This window comes from Dipodomys merriami, unplaced genomic scaffold (assembly GCF_024711535.1).
Source record: "Dipodomys merriami isolate MVZ:Mamm:240054 unplaced genomic scaffold, mDipMer1.0.p SCAF_128, whole genome shotgun sequence".
NCBI lineage: Eukaryota > Metazoa > Chordata > Mammalia > Rodentia > Heteromyidae > Dipodomys > Dipodomys merriami.
Window position 1 is genome coordinate 533,298 of NW_027202582.1, and position 21,018 is coordinate 554,315.

At 43.5% G+C, this 21,018-nt stretch overlaps 1 protein-coding gene and 1 pseudogene across 4 annotated transcripts in view; both read right to left on the reverse strand.

Moving 5' to 3' along the window:
* The window catches only part of Atl3 (atlastin GTPase 3), a 75,340-nt gene that overhangs the window by 28,920 nt on the left and 25,402 nt on the right, over nt 1–21,018 (reverse strand). For all 4 annotated transcript variants that reach the window (XM_070017938.1, XM_070017935.1, XM_070017934.1 and 1 more), the window contains 4 exons: nt 14,639–14,853; nt 13,212–13,355; nt 7,163–7,267; nt 6,450–6,500 (listed from right to left, as the gene is read on the reverse strand). In XM_070017938.1, the coding sequence (XP_069874039.1) occupies nt 6,450–6,500; nt 7,163–7,267; nt 13,212–13,355; nt 14,639–14,845 (507 nt within the window). In that variant the 5' untranslated portion in view covers nt 14,846–14,853. The remainder of the gene's footprint in view (nt 1–6,449; nt 6,501–7,162; nt 7,268–13,211; nt 13,356–14,638; nt 14,854–21,018) is intronic.
* Nucleotides 1,095–4,580, reverse strand: LOC138824374 (etoposide-induced protein 2.4 homolog; annotated as a pseudogene).

The window sequence follows — 21,018 nt, forward strand, 5'->3', positions numbered from 1 at the left end:
CATAAGGCCCACCTTTTCTAAGATCTCTTAGCCACTGAAATTGTTTTAAGTAGGGAATAAGAGAAGGAAGAGTGATTATGTGGAAAAACGAACTTTAGGGGCTGGGAAGGTGTCTCAGTGGTAGAGCTCTTGCCTTGCATGCATGAGGCCCTGGGTTCGATTCCTCAGCACCACATAAGCAAAAAGAAAAAAGTCGGAAGTGGCGCTGTGGCTCAAGTGGTAGAGCGCTAGCCTTGAGCTGAAGAGCTGAGGGACAGCACCCAGGCCCAGAGTTCAGGCCCCACGACCGGACCCAAAAAAAACAAAAGAAAAGAAAAACAAACTTTACAACTTTGGCAGGGGGGGGGGGCAGGAGGGGGGGGCGGGAGGGGGGGAGATGGGAAGGGGAAACAAAGGAGGAGGCAACAATGCTTGATAAGGAATGTACTCATTATCTTGCCCATGTAATTGTAACCCCTCTGTATGGTATTTTCACAATTAAAAAAAAAAAAAAAAGTAGGAAGAGTGAGAGAGTAGGTGAGGCTGACTTCAATACATTGTATATATCACAATGAAATCTCATACAACTAATATATATATATATATATATTACTATTTTCAAGCAAATAAAATTTTTTAAGAAAGAAAAGATCTTACTACACTGCTCAAGGTGACCTTGAACTGGGGATTCTCCTGACTAAGGCTCCAGAGTAGCTGGGATCACAGCCAGTTCTTACTCAAATTTTTAGTGGCTTTTAAAAAAATTTTGCAGGGCTGGGAAGGTGGCTCAGTGGTAGAGCGCTTGCCTTGCATGCCTGAGTCCCTGGGTTCGATTCCTCAGCACCACATAAGCAGAAAAAAAGCCGGAAGTGGCACTGTGGCTCAAGTGGTAGAGTGCTAGCCTTGAGCTGAAGAGATGAGGGACAGCGCCCAGGCCCAGAGTTCAGGCCCCACGACCAGACCCAAAAAAAATAAATAAATAAAAATAAAATTTTGCAGCACTGAGGACTGAACTGAGGATTGAACAATATATTGATATATATTATGTCAAAATTAGATTGTATTATGTATTATATTGTATATTTTATATACATTAGCATTACAAAACCATTCATTCAAGGATTCTGGAAGGCAGGAAGGAGAGATGGGGCCAGGGGGAGTAAATGGCATAGACAGAAAAATAAAAGCATTCAGATAAGCCCAAGCAGAGGCTAGCAAATGCTATAAAATAGCTGTGGTCCTTTCAGACTCATACCATATACTAGTGTCAAGAAGATTCTGTCTCACATACACCAGAGTCAAAAATTCTAATTCCACAAACAGAAGAGACTATGCAAAGGGCTCTGGGCAGAAGGTGTCCCAACTTCCCTGGCAGGGGAAGGAGAACAGAGAAAAGAGTTGCCTTGTCTTTCATCCAATCCCACTTTCCCTCCTGACAGAACTGCAGGCAACAGACAGCAAGCAGCAGCCTTAAGTTTGGCAGGATATGGATGCAGTGAACTTCTCTGCAGAAGTTGAGCTGACCAGGGCAGACTGCAGGCAGACTATCTTGTGGAAGAGACTGTTGCTTAAGAAGATGAAGAAGAGGCACAACTGGAAAAGGTTCATTTTTCCAGGGTCTTTCCTTCACTGACACTGATAATGAACAAAGGAAAGATGATAGAGAAGAGGCAGCCACGAATAATGTATAAGAACTGCATTGTTGTGAGGAAAAGGCAAGGGCAAACCAAATCTAAAGTAGCACGGCCAGTTCCTTTCTATGTTTGACAATTCCTTTACTGAACCAACCATACTCAAAGCACACAGTGAATAGAGAAGGAACATATGCAGCAGAGTAAGCAGCTGACCAAAAAGATGGATGTAAAAGAGACTTAAATATCCCCTGGATAAGGAAAAGAGACTGTAGCAAAAGGTTGAAGGGCATGTCAGCAATGATTTCACTGACAATAAGGAATGGGTGAGACTTCTTTCTTGATACCTCAAATGTCATCAGCTGTATCTTGAAACCAAATGCCATTCACAACTTCGCTAAGCACAAACACGAAGTGCACTCAAAAAAGCACCCAAGAGGCTGGGAAAGTGGCTCAGTGGTAGAGTGCTTGCCTTGCATGCCTGAGGCCCTGGGTTCCATTCCTCAGCACCACATAAGCAAAAAGAAAAAAGCCGGAAGTGGCGCTGTGGCTCAAGTGGTAGAGTGCTAGCCTTGAGCTGAAGAGCTGAGGGACAGTGCCCAGACCCAGAGTTCAGGCCCCACGACCAGACCCCCAAAAAAAAAAAAGCACCCAAGAATTCCAGACACAACAAACACCTCCATGTAGTGATGGATCACCAATAATTCATGCTGTTACAACTAAAACAAGAGGAGACTGAACCAGAATACTCTGCACTGGAAAAGCCTACCAAGAGTATATGGCTCACTCTCGCTTTCTTTCTATCCTTTATACTTGGGACTCTCTCCAGGGCCAGGATACTATTTGACTTTCTTTGTTGCTATTCCTCTCTCTCTCATGCTAGATTTGAGCATCTAGCTTTAAGATGGTACAAATAGCCCAGATGAGTCTGTTTCCCCCGCCACAATCTTGGAGAAAGGTTTGACCCTGTTAGCCATCTCTTCAGCACACAGAGGAGAGAAAAGTGCCACAAAAATCTTTCAATAAGCAGAACCCTGCAGTCCCCCAATTATGGATTTGGTAGGCCTACCTAGCACTCACGCAACCAGGGCTCGCTCTCCATCTCTGTTTGATGCTCCTCCTTGCCTGGCAGCTAGCTCCATCCCAGGGCCAATGTCCACACTAGACATTCCAATTTATATTTTAACTTTGTCCCTACTGAATTTTCCATTTTTCTGTTAAGAGTTTAAATGCCTAGCTCTTTTCTTATTTTCTGTTTTTTTTTTTTTTTTGGTCCGGTTGTGGGGCCTGAACTCTGGGCCTGAGCACTGTCCCTCAGCTCTTCAGCTCAAGGCCAGTGCTCTACCACTTGAGCCACAGCGCCACTTCCGGCTTTTTTCTTTTTGCTTATGTGGTGCTGAGGAATCGAACCCAGGGCCTCAGGCATGCAAGGCAAGCGCTCTACCACTGAGCCAACTTCCCAGCCCCTCTTATTTTCTGTTTTTAACAGAATCTTGTTATTGCTTAGTCGGAGCATCTTATCTATGAGGAAAGGAGTTTACACAGAATAAGCAAAAAGCCAACACTAAGTCATGAAAAATGCATGCCAAGAATAAGACCTTTAAAGCTTCAGAAACAAAAAGGTTACATAAACAGCATCAGGAATCACAGTGAAAATTCAGCAGCTGTATTGGAAGGTGGACAACAAGGAAGCAATACCTTCAGAATTCTAAAATATTAGTTCCATTCTTTAATCCTAGAATAAAATAAAAATATTCTCAGGGGCTGGGAAGGTGGCTCAGTGGTAGAGCGCTTGCCTTGCATGCCTGAGGCCCTGGGTTCAATTCCTCAGCACCACATAAACAAAAAGAAAAAAGCCACAAGTGGTAGAGCACTAGCCTTGAGCTGAAGAGCTGAGGGACAGCGCCCAGGCCCAGAGTTCAGGCCCCATGACCAGATGCAAAAAAAAAAAAAAAAAAAAAAGCCAGAAGTGGTGCTGTGGCTCAAGTGGTAGAGCGCTAGCCTTGAGCTGAAGAGCTGAGGGACAGTGCCCAGGCCCAGAATTCAGGCCCCATGACTGGACCCAAAAAAAACAAAAACAAAACAAAACAAAAAATTTAAGTCTCCTAGGCATCCTTTCTTAGGAGGCTACTAGAGAATGAGTGAAGGAATGACAAGACAAAAAGAAAAAAACAGTCAATGAGATAATGAGTCAATGAAACAACCAATGAGACTAAGGTGGAAAATGAAAAGAAATGTCAATATGATAGCAAAGGAAGGCTGCTGGATGACAGCTGTGCCTATGCCTTCAAAAACCAATCTAGTCAGACACCAGTAGCTAATGCCTGTAATCCTAACTACTCAGGAGGCTGAGATCTGAGGAGTGTGGCAAAAGAGTCCTTGAGACTCTTACTTTCAATTAACCACCAAAAAGCTAGAAGTGGAGCTGTGGCTCAAGGACAGTGCCCAGTCCATAAGTTCAAACCCCAGGACCAGCACCCAAAAACAAAAACAAAACAAAACATGCTGCAGTTCTAACGTGTATTAAATTATGAATATGACCTTATTTGGAAATAAGATTTTTTACAGATGTAACTAAGTTAAAATGAGGTCATGAAGTATGTCCTTACAAGAAAAACAGAAACACAAGGAGTAAAATGCTATATAAAGACAGACACAGAGAGCAGACGGCCATGTGAAGACAGGCAGAGTTTGAAATGTGCAACTGAACGTCAAAGGATGCCAAGGATTGCCAACAAACCTTGAAATGCTATGAAGAAGCAAGAAGAGATTCTCCCCTCAAGGATTCAAAGAGAGCTTGGCCTGTCAACACTTTGATTTCTGACTTAAGGCCTCCAGAATTATAAAACAATTCTGTTCCTTTAAGCCACTCACCTTTGTAGTACCATTACAACAGTCCTAGAGATCTAATATATCACCCAGTTCTGTTGTTATATATCTCACTGTAAAACCTATGATGATGTGAGCCATTACCATCTCAAGCACTTGATATCTCCTATAGCACTTGATCCTCAGTCTGACACAAAGTAGGTATTTGAGGTGGCTCAGTGGTACAGTGCTTGCCTTACATGCATGAAGCCCTGGGTTCGATTCCTTAGCACCACATAAGCGGAAAAAAAAAAAAAAAGCTGGAAGTGGTGCTGTGGCTTAAGTGGTAGAACGCTAGCCTTGAGCTGAAGAGCTGAGAAACGGCGCCCAAGCCCAGAGTTCAAGCCCCACAACCAACCAAAAAAAAAAAGGAGGCATTTGAAAAATTTGAGAAAGAAAGAAGCTTAGAAAGGAATACATTTCAGATTTTTTAAAAAGCTAGGTGCTGGTGGGAGCAGTAATCCTAGCTACTCAGAAGGCTAAAATCTGAGGATCACAGTTTGAACCAGCTCAGGCAAAAAAGTCCCTGTGAAAGTCTTATCTCCAATTAACCACTCAAAACTGGAAGTAGAGTTGTGGCTCAAAGTGGTAGAGTGCTAGCCCTAAGCAAAAGAGCTCAGAGACAAAGCCCAGGCCTTGAGTTCAAACCCCACAACCACAAAAAAAAAAAAAAAGCCAGACATAGGCTCCCACCTGTAATCCTAGCTACTCAGGAGGCTAAGACTGGAGAATTAACATTCAAAGCCGACCAGGTCAGGAAAATTGATGTGACACTTATCTCCAACCAACAAAAAGCCAGAACTGGAAGTGTGGCTCATATAGTCAAATGTTAAGCATGAGCAAAAAAGCAGAGTGAGAATGTGGCTCAGAGTTGAAGTCCCAATATAAGCACAAAAATAAACATGTAGAACATGGGTTTGATACCTAGCACCTCCAACAAACAAACAAAAAAAAATTGGTGGCATATCCAGATTTTGATATGAGTTAAGCACAGTAACCAATCCCAGCACCCAGGAGGCTAAGGCAGGAGGCTCTCAAGACCAACCTAGGCTGCATAGTAAGACTGGGGCAAGGGAGTCTGGTCAAGTTTGGATAGGAAATGTTCCACAGAACCACTGTGTTCAACCACAGAATCAAATACCAGTACAAAACCATCAATCAGCTGGGCGCTGGTGGCTCACGCCTGTAATCCTAGCTACTCAAGAGGCTGAGATCTTAAGATCGAAGTTCAAAGCCAGCCAGGGCAGGAAAGTCCATGAAACTTTTTTTTTTCTCTCTTTTTTTTTTTGGGTCTGGTCATGGGTCCTGAACTCTGGGCCTGGGTGCTGTCCCTCAGCTCTTCAGCTCAAGGCTAGTGCTCTACCACTTGAGCCATAGCGCCACTTCCAGCTTTTTTCTTTTTGCTTATGTGGTGCTCAGGAATCGAACCCAGGGCCTTATGCATGCAAGGCAAGTGCTCTACCACTGAGCCACCTTCCCAGCGCCTCTATAAAACTTTTTTTTTTTTTTAGCTTTTTTTTTTCCATGAAACTCATCTCCAATAAACCACCAGAAAACAGGAAGTGGCGCAGTAGCTCAAGTGGTAGAGTGCTCACCTAAGAGCTGAGGGACAGCGCCCAGGCCCAGAGTTCAGGCCCCACAACCAGACCAAAAAAAAAACAAAAACAAAAAACACCTTGTCCACTTTCTTCCATTCTTTGCTCAAATGACAAAGGCCATTCCCAGCCACCCCTGCTCTACCTCAGCAACAAATACACAGAGTATAGAGAATTACTATGAACAAAAAATCTTTCTCCATATTGCAATCATTTGCTAAAACCTACTCAGCTCTAAAATTTTCCTCTCTTAAAACTTATTTTTATAGTAACCAGGGTCTTGCATATGCTAGGCATATGCAATATACTCAACCTCTTAGACTGAAAACTTTAAATGATGTATTATGATATCAAAATGTCTGTGAAGAATATATACCTGCAGCTGTTGAAGATCATCTTCCTGAATGTTCTGGGACAAATTGTAAATCTAGAAAACAAAAATCCAAATTTATACTGTTCTAGCTTTCGTCAAACAAATCCCAAATAAACCTAACACACTGAACATAAGTTTTATACTACTAAACTATTACATATAAGATTATGGGGAGCCAGGCGCCGGTGGCTCACACCTGTAATCTTAGCTACTCAGGAGGCTGAGATCTGAGGATCACAGTTCAAAGCCAGCCGGGCAGGAAACTCCATGAGACTCTTATCTCCAATAAACCACTAGAAAACCAGAAGTGGTGCTGTGGCTCAAGTGATAGAGCACTAGCCTTGAGCTGAAGAGCTGAGGGACAGTGCCCAAGCCCAGAGTTCAAGCCCCACGACCAACCAAAAAAACAAAAGATTATGGGGGCAGTTTAAACAGTAATATTATCTGTCTTCTGCAAAAATTATGAATATATGGCTGAAATCACAAACTCTTCTTATCAATTTATAATGACTTGAGTTTGCTCAGAATACATTATATATAATTATAAAAGTAGAAAAATAATTCAGCTCCTTCTGGCCTTCTAACAGCTTAATTACATCAACAATCTGAAAGAAACAGTTCTATAGCATCACAAGAATTTTGCTAACAGAACAATAACTGAAACTAGATGCTTTCCTTTATTGTATTTCTTCTTATGTCCAAGTACAAAGTTTTACCTGAACAGAGCTGGTCATGGTACTTAGAGCGAAGATGGTAGCACAGTCTTTCACAGTTGACTGGCTGTCAAACGCCCCTTGAGTATCCATCAAAATAACTGCAACCTAAAGAAAACCAAGCAAACAGGTTAAAGTGAGGAAGGAGAAAGTGTAAGTGAGAAATTCAAAACTCTGTAAGCTCATAGGTTCTATCAGCATTGTGCTGAGAGGATTTGCTGAAGACAATTATCTTCTCTGACCTGGTAAGACAATACAAAACAAGGGTATACAAACAAAACAGCATAGAAAAACCTAATGTTAGCCAGGCCCTGGTGGCTCATACCTGTAATCCTAGCTACTCAGGAGGTGTAGATCTGAGGATCTAGGTTCAAAGCCAGCCCGGGCAGAAAAGTCCATGAGACTCATATCTCCAATAAACCACTCACAAAACTGGAAGTGGTGCTGTGGCTTAAGTGCTAGAGCGCTCGCCTTGAGCTGAAGAGCTGAGGAACAGCACCCAGGCCCAGAGTTCAATCCCTACAACTGACAAAAAAAAAAAAAAAAAAGACAGAAAGACAAAGAAAAAAAGGAAGACAGAAAGAAAGAAAAAAAGACCTAATGTGTAGTAGCCATCTAATTCACTCACTACCCGGCTATGGAGTAAAATCCCAGCACCAGAGGTAAAATAAAGGGGAGGAGGAAATGTGTAAAAGAGATTATAGGGGGCTGAGAAGGTGGCTCAGTGGTAGAGTGCTTGCCTTGCATGCATGAGGCCCTGGGTTCGATTCCTCAGCACCACATAAGCAGAAAAGGTTGGAAGTGGCGCTGTGGCTCAAGTGGTAGAGCGCTAGCCTTGAGCTGAAGAGCTTAGGGACAGCGCCCAGACCCAGAGTTCAGGCCCCACGACCAGCAAAAAAAAAAAAAAAAAGAGATTATAGGTCATGGTAGAGCACTTGCCTGGCATGTATAAAGCCTGGATTTGATCCCCTCAACCACTGCAAAAAGAAATGGATTTGGGCTGGGAAGGTGGCTCAGTGGTAGAGTGCTTGCCTTGCATGTATGAGGCCCTGGGTTCGATTCCTCAGCACCACATAAACAGAAAGAAAAAAGCCGGAAGTAGCGCTCTGGCTCAAATGGTAGAGCGCTAGCCTTGAGCTGAAGAGCTGAGGGACAACACCCAGGTCCAGAGTTCAGGCCCCACGACCGAACCCCCCCAAAAAAAGAAATGGATTTATTTCACTAGATAAGTCCTCCCAAGAAGATACGAGTGAGTAGTAAGCAAGTAAAAAGAGACTAGACATCATTAGTCACTCGGAAAATACATTGTATTTTCAAATGTACTTAGTATTTGAACACTCAAACATTGAATACACTCAAATATATTCAAAATCACAAGGAAATATTACTTCATGCCAGGCACCAGTGGCTCACACCTGTAATCCCAAACTACAGAGATTCATTTCAAAGCCAGCTGGGCAGGAAAGTCCATGAGACTCTATCTCCAATAAACCACTCAGAAAAAGCTGGAAGTGGCACTATGGCTAAAGTGGTACAGTACTAGCCTTGGGCACAAAGAGGCTCAGCGACAGCTCCTGGGCTCTGAGTTCAAGCCCTGGGACCGCAAAAAAAAAAAAAAAAAAAAAAAAACAGTATTACTTCACATCTACTAGGTTGGCTATATTAAAAAAGAATGGAGGGCTGGGAAGGTGGCTCAGTGGTAGAGCGCTTGCCTTGAGGCCCTGGGTTCGTTTCCTCAGCACCACATAAGCAAAACAGCACCCAGGCCCAGAGTTCAGGCCCCATAACCGGACCCAAAACACACACACACACACACACACACACACACTGGACACACACTGGACACACACACACACACACTGGAAACAATGATGCACAACTATAATCCTAACACTCAAAAGACTGAAACAAAAGAGTTCAGGCCCCATAACCGGACCCAAAACACACACACACACACACACACACACACACACACACACACACACACACACACACACACACACACACACACACACACACACACACACACACACACACACACACACACACACACACACACACACACACACACACACTGGAAACAATGATGCACAACTGTAATCCTAACACTCAAAAGACTGAAACAAAAGAGTTCAGGCCCCATAACCGGACCCAAAACACACACACACACACACACACACACACACACAATGGAAACAATGATGCACAACTGTAATCCTAACACTCAAAAGACTGAAACAAAGAGTTCAGGCCCCATAACCGGACCCAAAACACACACACACACACACACAGGAAACAATGATGCACAACTGTAATCCTAACACTCAAAAGACTGAAACAAAAAGATCATGGCTTTTGAGGTCAACCTAAACAACATAGTGAGACCCTGTATCAAAACAGATATGATATTAGGTGCTTGCCAGGATGTGGAAACTTGAGCTTTATGCGTGGCTGATAAGAATGTAGGCTGGCCTATAATCCTAGCTACTCTGGATCACAGTTCAAAGACAGTGAGACTTTTTTCTTTTCTTTTTTTTTTTGGTCACTCATGGTGCTTGAACCCTAGGCCTGGGTGCTGTCCCTCAGCTCTTTAGCTCAAGGCTAGCGCTCTACCACTTGAGCCACAGCGCCACTTCCAGCTTTTTCTGTTTATGTGGTGCTGAGGAAGTGAACCCAGGGCCTTATGCATGAGAGGTAAGCACTCTACCACTGAGCCACCTTCCCAGCTCAAGGTTAAGACTCTTATCTCCAATAAACCACCAGAAAACTAGAAGAGGCTCTGTGGATCAAGTAGTAGAGCACTAGCCTTGAGCTGAAGAGCTGAGGGACAGTACTCAGGCCCAGAGTTCATGCACCACAACCGAACCCTTACACCTCCCCCCCCAAAAAAAGAAAAATGTAGGTTGGTTTTAGCAAATTTGTTGTTTCTTGTTTTGTTTCTTGTTGCAGGTCTTAAGGCTTGAATTCAGGGTCTGGGTGTTGACCTTGAGCTTCCTTGTTAGCTTCAAGGCTAACATTCTTTATCACTTTATCTCTAGCTCTACTTTCAGTTTTTTGGTAGTTTATTAAGGTCTCACAGGCTCTCTGCCTGAGCTGGCTTTGAACCACAATCCTCACATCTCAACCTCCTGAGTAGTTAGGATTACAGGTGTGAGCCACCAACACCTAGCGTGTATGTGTATGTGTGTATGTGGGTGTGTGGGTGTGTGCACTCTCATGCGCACATGCGTACACACAATAAAATGTTTAGCTATGAAAGGGAGCCAAGAACTGATGAATGCTACATCACAGATGGGCCATGAGAGCATGGGGCTGATGAGGCCAGATATGGGAGGAAAAAAACCAGCCAGGTGCTTGGTGGATCCACTTCTAGATACTCAGGAGGCTGAGATTACAGGATCACAATTCAAAGCCAACTCAGGCAGCAAAGTACAATTAGCCGCCAAAAAGCCAGAAGTGGAGCTGTGTCAAGTGGTAGAGTGCCAGCCTCGAGCAAAAAAAGCTGTGAGACAGTGCCCATGCCCTGAGTTCAAGTTCCAGTACTAGTACACATGCAATATACATATACACAACACAAAACACACACAGCAACAGAGGAATTATTCTGATTAATATATACATAAGAAAAATACCCTATATTAAAATCTCTTGATACAATTAATATACACTTAAAAAATGGATAGGAGAGTAAAACAGGTTCTATGGTATTAACAGATATGAACAGGAAGAAAGAAGGCTAATGGAGAGAGTGAAAGAGGGTAAATATGGTCAAAATATTTTATATGCATATATGAAAACAGAATAATAAACCAATTGAAATTATTTCAAGAAGTGGAAAGGGGAAAAAAAGGGAGAGTGACAGAAGAGTAAGGTTGATGGGGTATACTATTGCATGTATAGAAATGTCACAGTAAAACGCCCTCCTCATTATACACTTAATACATGCCAATAAAAAAAAAATCTTAAATAAAGAAATTTGGCCACTAGTGGGCTCATTTGGTAATTCTAATTTCTCAGAAGGCTGAGATCTGAGGAAAGAGGTTCAAAATCAGCCTAGGCAACAAAGTCCCCAACACCCTATCTCCAGTTAACTAGCAAAAATGCCAGACTAGCTATGCACTGGTGGCTCACGCCAGTAATCTTAAGTACAAAGGAGTCTGAGGTCTGAGGATCACAGTTTGAAGCTAGCCTAGGCAGGAAAGTCTACAAGACTTTTACTACCAATTAACCATTAAAAAGCCAGAAATAGAGGTATAGCTGCAACCAGTATACACTGGTAAGGCTGTGGGAAATAATTGACTACCTTCCAAACATGAGATCTCTCAGTGCCCAGACTGAGAGCCCAGACTCTGGGAAGTGAAAACTGGGGTGGAGAGAAGACAACCATACTGACAGCTACATTCTGTTAAAATTCTATCACGAAGTATCTGACCTTTTATACTATATTCACATACTACTACTACTACTATTAATATTATTATTATATGTTACCAAGGTTTGGACTCAGGGGCTTTATATTGCCTTGCTTGCTTGCTTGCTTGGCTAGCACTCTACTACTTAAAAACCATGCCTCTAGTCTGACTTTTTTTTTTTTTGGGGGGGGGGGTACGGTCATGGGACCTGAACTCTGGGCCTGGGCGCTGTCCCTCAGCTCTTCAGCTCAAGGCTAGTGCTCTACCACTTGAGCCACAGCGCCACTACCGGCTTTTTTCTTTTTGCTTATGTGGTGCTGAGGAATCGAACCCAGGGCCTCATGCATGCAAGGCAAGCGCTCTACCATTGAGCCACCTTCCCAGCCCTTTTTGTAAAAAAAAAATGGGTCATGGGGCTTGAACTCTGGGACTGGGCACTGTCCCTGAGCTCTTCAGCTCAAGACGAGCACTCTACTACCAGAAACACAGCACTACTTCTGTTTTTTTAAGTGGTTTAGTGAAGATAAGAGTCTCACAGACTTTTCTGCCCAGGCTGGCTTTGAACCATGATGCTCAGATCTCAGCCTCCTGAGTAGCTAGGATTACAGGTGTGAGCCAGCAGTACCTGGCTAGTCTGACTTTTTGATGGTTAACTGGTGATGGAGTCTCATGGACTTTTCTGCCCAAGCTAGCTTCAAACCACAATCTTCAAATTATATATAGCTAGAACCAATTATAGTCATGAGCCACAAGGGCCCAGCTGTCATTCATTGCTTGTTTGGTTTTCTTTTTTTTTTTTGGTCAGAGACAGAGACTTGAACTCAGTATCTAATACTTTCACTCGTTGGCTGATGCTCTGAGCCACTTCTCCAACCCCAACATTTATCAACACACACACACACACACACACACACACACACACACACACACACACACACACACACACACACACACACACACACACACACACACACACACACACATATTTATTTAAAAATATGTATGTTTTTATTCTCCACTCCCTGTTCCCCCTCCCCCCGTTGTGGGGCTTGAACTCTGGTCTGGGCCTGGGCACTGTCCCTGTACTCTTCAGCTCAAGGAGAGGGCTCTATCACTTGAGCCACAGTACCATTTCCTGTTTTCTAGTGGTTTATTGGAGATAAGAGTCTCACGGACTTTTCTTCCAGGGCTGGCTTTGAACCATGATCCACAGAACTCAGCCTCTTGGGTAGCTAGGATTATAGGCATGAGCCACCAGCACCTGGCCCAACATATATTTTTTTAAAACACACATCACTTTTAAACTGCGTGCCTACATCAGCTTGATAAAAATTACTTTTATTAGATTAGCACAGTACACATGAAGATTCTTTTTTTTTTTTTTTTTTTTTGGGTCCAGTCGTGGGGCCTGAACTCTGGGCCTGGGCGCTGTCCCTCAGCTCTTCAGCTCAAGACTAGCGCTCTACCGCTTGAGCCACAGCGCCACTTCCGGCTTTTTTCTTATATGGTGCTGAGGAATTGAACCCAGGGCCTCATGCATTGCAAGGCAAGCGCTCTACCACTGAGCCACCTTCCCAGCCCCCACATGAAGATTCTTATGGTACGTTCTTGCTATGATTTCTAAGTCTTTTCATCCTTACCTTCTTCCCACCTGGCTTCTCTAGAGTGAAAACTTCACTCCATATCTGAATTCCAGTGGTTTCTGGGTCAGAGCCTCCTCTCCACGAAAATCCTGTTAATGGTTCTTCTGGGTCACCCAACCAGTTTAAATGGCCACCTTCCTTCTACAGAAGAAATGAGACACACTCACTAAATCCTTGGCACTTATTTTTTGTAAAGTACTAGGTATCAAACCACACCTCAAGCATGGTAAGCTCCAAAACAAAGCTACATTCCCAGCTCCCACATTAAATCTTTTTTTTTTTATTTTAATTTTTAAGCAGTTGTACACAGGAGTTGCCATTCAACAAAGCAGTTTATGAATACCATGCATCTGGTCAATGTCACCCCTTTGAACTTTCTTTTTTTTTTTTTTGGGTCCGGTCGTGGGCCTGAACTCTGGGCCTGGGCGCTGTCCCTTAGCTCTTCAGCTCAAGGCTAGCGCTCTACCACTTGAGCCACAGTGCCACTTCCAGCTTTTTTTTTCTGCTTATGTGGGGCTGAGGAATCGAACCCAGGGCCTCATGCATGCAAGGCAAGCACTCTACCACTGAGCCACCTTCCCAGCCCCAACCCCTTTGAACTTTCTTACCCCTCCCCGTCTCAATCACCCCAACATTCAATCTTTTTGTTTTTTTTTTTTTGGGGTCCGGTCGTGGGGCCTGAACTCTGGGCCTGGAAGCTGCCCCTCAGCTCTTCAGCTCAAGGCTAGCACTCTACCACTTCCAGCTTTTTTTTCTTTTTGCTTATGTGGTGCTGGGGAATCGAACCCAGGGCCTCATGCATGCAAGGCAAGCGCTCTACCACTGAGTCACCTTCCCAGCCCCCTCACATTCAATCTTAAACAAGCAATTTTATACATCAAGGACAATTCATAAGCTTTTATGCTTTTTCTTTTTTTTTCTTTTTTTTGGGGGGGGGGGTGTCCGGTCATGGGGCCTGAACTCTGGGCCTAGGCGCTGTCCCTCAGCTCTTCAGCTCAAGGCTAGCACTCTACCACTTGAGCCACAGCGCCACTTTTGGCTTTTTTCTTTTTGCTTATATGGTGCTGAGGAATCGAACCCAGGGCCTCAGGCATGCAAGGCAAGCACTCTACCACTGAGCCACCTTCCCAGCCCCCTCTTTTCTTCTTTTTCTGCCAGTCTTGGACCTTAAACTCTGGGCCTGGGTGTTGTCCCTAAGCTCCTTTTATTCAAGGCTAGCCCTCTACCATTTGAGTTACACAACCACTTCTGGCTTTTTCTGTGATTAATTGGAGGTAAGAGTTTCTTGCCTTGGCTAGCTTCTGGCTTCAAACCGCAATCCTCAGATCTCACCCTCTTGAGTAGCTAGGATTACAGGAATGAGCCACTAGCACCTGGCTGTTTTTTGCTCTTTTCTACCTTGTAACAAACTCATTCTTCCTTACCTGAGAATACAAGTATCGCAGCATGAAGTCCAGAATAAAGGATTTGCCCTTTCGGAAGGCACCAGCCACTGACACCACCACCACATCAAGATCTCGAATATGTTCCTGTAGAAGGATGCTAGCCAAAGCTTTCTCTTCTAGCTCAAAGGAATGTTGTTCTTTGTGAACCAAAACAACTTGCACTGGACCAGGCTTTCCGTTTTCCATGGCATCACCTGTCAATGTGGAAAGAAAAAACTAATTTCAAAAATATTTTTTATTTTGGTGGTATTGGGGTTTGACTTAGGGCTTTGCATTTGTTAGGCAGGGGCTCTACCATTTTAGCCACATTCCTCATCCCTTTTTGCTTTATTTTTCTGATAGGGTCTCAAGCCTTTTGCCCCAGCAGGTCTGGACCACAATTCTCTTACTCATGCTTCCTACAAAGCTGAGGTAACAGGCAATATTTCCATGCCCAACTATTGTATTGAGGTCAGTCTTGCTTCCTGCTAGGGCTAACTACAATCCTCTGATCTCTGCCTCCTGTGTAGCCAGTTTCACACATTTTATCCAGCTAGTTTTGAACATTTTATGTACTTAACATTTTCTATACTCAACAGTATACAAACACACACACAATTTTTGGTGGTGGTGGTACTAATATTTGAACTCAGGGCCTTGTGCTCACTCAACTTGTTTGCTCAACTGGCACTCAACCATTTAAGCCACTGATTCCAGTCATGCTTTTTGCTAATTATTTTGGAGACAACAGTTTCAAGGACTTTTCTGCCTAGACTAGAACAATCTTCTAAACCTAGGCCTCCTGAATAGTGAGGATTACAGACCTAAATCATCAGCACATGGACTACATTATTTTTGAACATGGAAAAAGCAAAAACCTTCTTTTATTTAAATTACTGTAAATGTGGTATACAGAGGGGTTAAGAAAAGTAATGACTATATTTCTTTTTTTTTTTTTTTTTAAACACGTGGTTGGTTGTGTGCCTTTATTTTTTTTTTGGGGGGGGGGTGGTCCAGTCATAGGGCCTGAACTCTGGGCCCGGGCATTGTCCCTCAGCTCTTCAGCTCAAGGCTAGCGCTCTACCACTTGAGCCACAGTGCCACTTCTGGCTTTTTTCTTTTTGCTTATGTGGTGCTGAGGAATCGAACCCAGGGCCTCAGGCATGTAAGGCAAGCGCTCTACCACTGAGCCACCTTCCCAGCCCCTAATGACTATATTTCTTTTTGGACAATGTAACCCCTTCCCCTCTCTGTTTTTCTCTCTTGTCCTCACCTACAAGTTGTATAATTAGTAAGTACCACTGCTGCATTTGTTCACCTTTTGTCCCTCTATTTTTGTGCCTGCCCCTTGCCTTCCCAAAGACAGATAAACAAACAAGACAAAAAGAAAACAACAACAAAGGAAAAAAACCTTGTTTCCATTTCCCGGAGTTCATTTTGATTAAGAAAAACCTTTTTTAAATAGAGCACAAATACACTATTAAAGGGGAAAAATACAAATTAGACTTCATTAAAATTAAAAATATCTTTTCATTATAAGATGCCAATGATGGTCTAGAGGTTCCTCAAAAAAAATGAAACATAGATCTTCTCTACAATCCAGCCATACCACTCTTGGGCATCTACCCAGAATGTCATAAGCCAGGATACCATAAAGACACTTGTACATCCATATTTACTGCAGCACTATTCACCATAGCCAAGTTGTGGAAACATCCCAGGTGCCCTACAATAGATAAGTGGATCAAAAAACTGTGGCACTTATACACAATAGAATTTTATACAGCCATTAAAATAATATGTCATTTGCAGGGAAACGAATGGACCTAGGAAAAATCATGTAAAGTGACCTAAGTCAAGCTCAGAGACACACATCTTTTCTTTTATATGTGAAAGCTAGATATAAAATACATTGGTCTCTAGGCATTCACACACTCTAAGACTAAAGGAAAATACTTTTTTTTCCCCATGGGCCTGGGTGCTGTCCCAGAGCTCTTCAGCTCAAGGTTAGAACTCTACCACTTTACAGCGGGCGCTGGTGGCTCATGCCTGTAATTCCAGCTACTCAGGAGGCTGAGATTTGAGGATCGAGGTTCAAAGCCAGCCCAGGCAGAAAAGTCTGTGAGACTCTTATCTTCACTAAACCACTTAAAAAACCAGAAGTAGTGCTGTGTTTCTGGTAGTAGAGTGCTCTCTTGAGCTGAAGAGCTCAGGGACAGTGCCCAGTCCCAGAGTTCAAGCCAGCCGGGGCAGGAAAGACCATGAGACTTCTATCTACAACAAACCACTAGAAAACCAGAAGTGGAGCTGTGGCTCAAGTGATAGAGCAGTCGCCTTTAGCTGAAGAGCTGAGGGACAGTGCCTAGGCCCAGAGTTCAAGCCCCACAACCGACAAAAAAAAAAAAAAAGAACTCTACCACTTTGAGCCACAGCACCACTTCCAGTTTTCTGTTGGTCAATTGGAGATAAGAGTCTCCAACTTTTCTGCCCCGGCTGGCTTTGAACTGTGATCCTCAGATCTCAGCCTACTGAGTAACTGAGTAACTAGGATTACAGACGTAAGCCACCAGGGCCCGGCCAGCAAGGAAAATACTCTCAAGGGAGAAACCCAAAGGCACAACACCTCTGGAATATTAAGATATTTATCAAAATGAATTCCAGAAAATAGAAACAAGGTTGCTTGTTTTTCCTCTTTGTTTATTTCTTGGTTTTTTTTTTTTTTTTTTTTTTTGTCCTGCTTGTTTATCTATCTTTTGGGGGGAGTGAGAGAGGACATAGAAATGGAGGAACAAAGAGTGAACAAATGCAGCTTTGGTACTCAGTAGACACTATGCTGAAAATGAACTATATATACAATGTGTGAGTAAGAACCAGAAGGGGAAGAAGAGAAAGCAAAAGAAGGGGTGACATTGCCCAAAGAGAAATGTACTCATTACTTGAAATAGTAACTCCTCTATACATCACCTGACTAGTAAGATGACAATGAGTTAAAAGGCAAGCTATAGATTCAGAGAAAATGTTCACAATACCTATTTCCAAAGGACTCACATCCAGAATCAATATAGAAATCTCCAATAGGAGCTAGAAGGGTGGCTCCATGGTAGAGTGCTTGCCTTGCATGCATGAGCCCTTGGGTTCGATTCCTCAGCACCACATAAGCAGAAAAAAGCTGGAAATGGCGCTGTGGCTCAAGTGGTAGAGCACTAGCTTTGAGCTGAAGAGCTGAGGGACAGAGCCCAGGCCGAGAGTTCAGGCCCCAGGACCGACAAAAAAAAAAAAAAAAAGAAGAAGAAGAAATCCCCAAGAGTCAGGTGCCAGTGGCTCACACTTGTAATCCTAGCTACTCGGGAGGCTGAGATCTGAGGCTCATGGTTCAAAGACAGCCTGTAAGACTCTTATCTCCAATAAACTACCAGAAAACCAGAAGTGGCACAGTGGCTCAAGTGGTAGAGTGCTAGAAGTGGTAGAGTGAGGTGAAGAGCTGAGGGACAGCACCCAGGCCCAGGGTTCAGGCTCCACATGAACAAAAAACAAAAAACAAATCCCCAAGAAACAAATAAGCATTCCAAGTTTTAAAACAATGACAGCCAGGAGCCAGTGGTTCACACCTGTAATCCTAACTATTCAGGAAGCTGAGATCGAGGATCAAGGTTCCAAGCCAGCCCAGACAGGAGTCTGTGAGACTCTTATCTCTAGTTAGCCAAGAAAAAGCTGAAAGTAGAGCAGTAGTTCAAGGAGCTGAAGAGCTCAAGGACAGTGCCCAAGCTGAGTTCAAGCCCTCCGACCAACAAAAAATAAAAAAAGAAGCACAAATAAAAGTCCTGAGTGATGGCTGATAATTTTCCAATATTCATTTCTGCTTCCTATTAAGTAATAGGTTTCTAATTGGGCTTTTTTGTTGGTAGTGGTGGTGGTCAAGGATCTTGAACTCAGGGCCCGGGATCACTCAAGATTAATGCTCTACCACTTTGAGCCACAGCACCACTTCCAGTTTTCTGGTAGTTAATTGAAGATAAGAGTCTCCTCCTGGGGCTGGGAAGGTGGCTCAGTGGTAGAGCCCTTGCCTTGCATGCATGAGGCCCTGGGTTCGATTCCTCAGCACCACATAAGCAAAAAAGAAAAAAAGCCAGAAGTGGCGCTGTGGCTCAAGTAGTAGAGAGCTAGCCTTGAGCTGAAGAGCTGAGGGACAGCGCCCAGGCCCAGAGTTCAGGCCCCACGACCGGACCCAAAAAACAAAACAGACAAACAAAAATAAGAGTCTCCTCCTGACCAGGCTGGCTTCCTATTATAATCCTCAAATCTCAGCCTCCTGAGTAGCTAGGATCACAGGTGTAAGCCACAAGGGCACGGCTAGTTAGGCCTATTAACAACCCAATCTTTTTTAGTTTTTTGGTGCCAATCCTAGAGCCTGAACTCAAGACCTGACACTGTACCTGGGCTTGTTTGCTCAAGGCTAGTGCTCTAGCACTCCAGCCACAAGATCTGTGTGGTTAATTGAAGGTAAGAGAGACTCATTGATTTTGCTGCCTGGGCAGGTTTCAAACCTTGATTCTGAGATCTCAGCCTCCCAAGTTGCTAGGATTATAGAGATGAGCCATCAGTACCTGGCTTCCAACACAATCATGTAACTGTAGAATAACCATTGACCAAGTTCTGACCTACATCAATGATTTGAAAAGACATAGGCAACTTTCAGATCAGGCATTTTTTCCCCCTTCGCTGCTGGCTAAGTAAGAGTGAGTCACTCTGCTTCAGGAACATGAGGGCAACACCCTAAACCCACAAAAAAGGCAGGGCATAGGATTTATTGCAGCAGAACTGCCATACTGCTTCACTTTTATATAAATGAAAAATGTCTGCCTACATCAAGTGCCAGCTATAATCCTAGCCACTTAGTAGGCTAAGATCTGAGAATCACTGTTCAAAGCGAGCAGAGTCAGAAAAGTTCATGAGACTCATACCTCTACTAAACTTCCAAAAAGCTGAAAGTAGAGTTGTGGCTCAAGAGGTAGAGCACTAGCCTTGAGCAAAAAATGCTTAGGGACAGCACCTAGATCCTGAGTTCAAGCCCCAGGACTGTCACCAAAAGAAAGAGAAAGAGTTCTGGGAAGGTGGCTTAGTGGTAGAGTGCTTGCCTTGCATGCATGAGGCCCTGGGTTCGATTTCTCAGCACCACATAAGCAGAAAAAGTCAGAAGTAGCGTTATGGTACAGGTGGTAGAGTGCTAGCCTTGAGCTGAAAAATTCAGGGACAGCGCCTAGGCCCAAGAGTTCAGGCCTTAGGACTAACAGAGAGGGAGAGAGGAAGAGAAAGAGAGAGAGAGGGAAGGAAAGAGGGAAAGAGAGAGGGAGAGAGGGAGAGGGAGAGAGAAAGAGACAGTGACAGATTTTGTTTAGCTGAGGGACCTGGGCCTAAATCCTGGCTTTCTCCCCTCCAAATGTAAGTTTAAAAGGACAGGATTTTTTTTTTTTTTTTTTGGTCAGTCGTGGGGCTTGAACTCTGAGTCTAGGCGCTGTCCCTCAGCTCTCCAACTCCAACTCAATGCTAATACTCTACCATTTGAGCCACATCACCACTTCCAATTTTCTGAGTAGTTTATTGGAGATAAGAGTCTCACGGAGTTTCCTGCCCGAGCTGGCTTTGAACTGTGATCCTCAGATCTTAGTCTCCTGAGTAGCTAGGATTACAGGTATGAGCCACTGGTGCCCAGCATTTTTGTCATTTTTTTATTCAATAATATATCCTCCATGTTTCCAGAGCAATACCCTCATGAAGTAAACAATAAAAAAAAATGTAGATTAGTCAAATTTCAAAATAGTCACAATGTGACTCTAGAGAAATTTCTAACTACTTTCATCTTCATTTATAAACTTAATACCCATGTCAAAGCACAGCATCTGAGTCATTTCTAGGAACTGAAAGGAAGTTTCTCCTTCCACAAGCTTTTTTTCCCACTGAAACCTGGTACATACTTTTAGCTTTCATCCTAACTATCCTACTGTAATTAGGATTTACCAGCCAGACTTCTTAGTCTGGGATCAGAGAAACTGTCATATTCAGCCCCAGTATCTCATACAAAATGGTTTCTTCCCTTCGTCCTCCCATTTATTCATTGCTAAACTCCTTGAAAGGTATGTCTTCATCCATTCGTTATCTACCCATTCCCTTTACATCTGGAAATTTGGCTTGCCTCTTAATCTCTCTGTTGAAATCATTCCCTAATTTACCACTGACCTCTTTTACCAAAGCCAGTGGCCATTTCGACTCTTACTGAACTCTGCCTTTCTTTGACAAAACTGCCTCTTTTTGACAAAACACAAATTGCCAACTACTTCTAAACCTGGCATATGTTTATAACCTTGTAATTCTAGCAGTGAGAG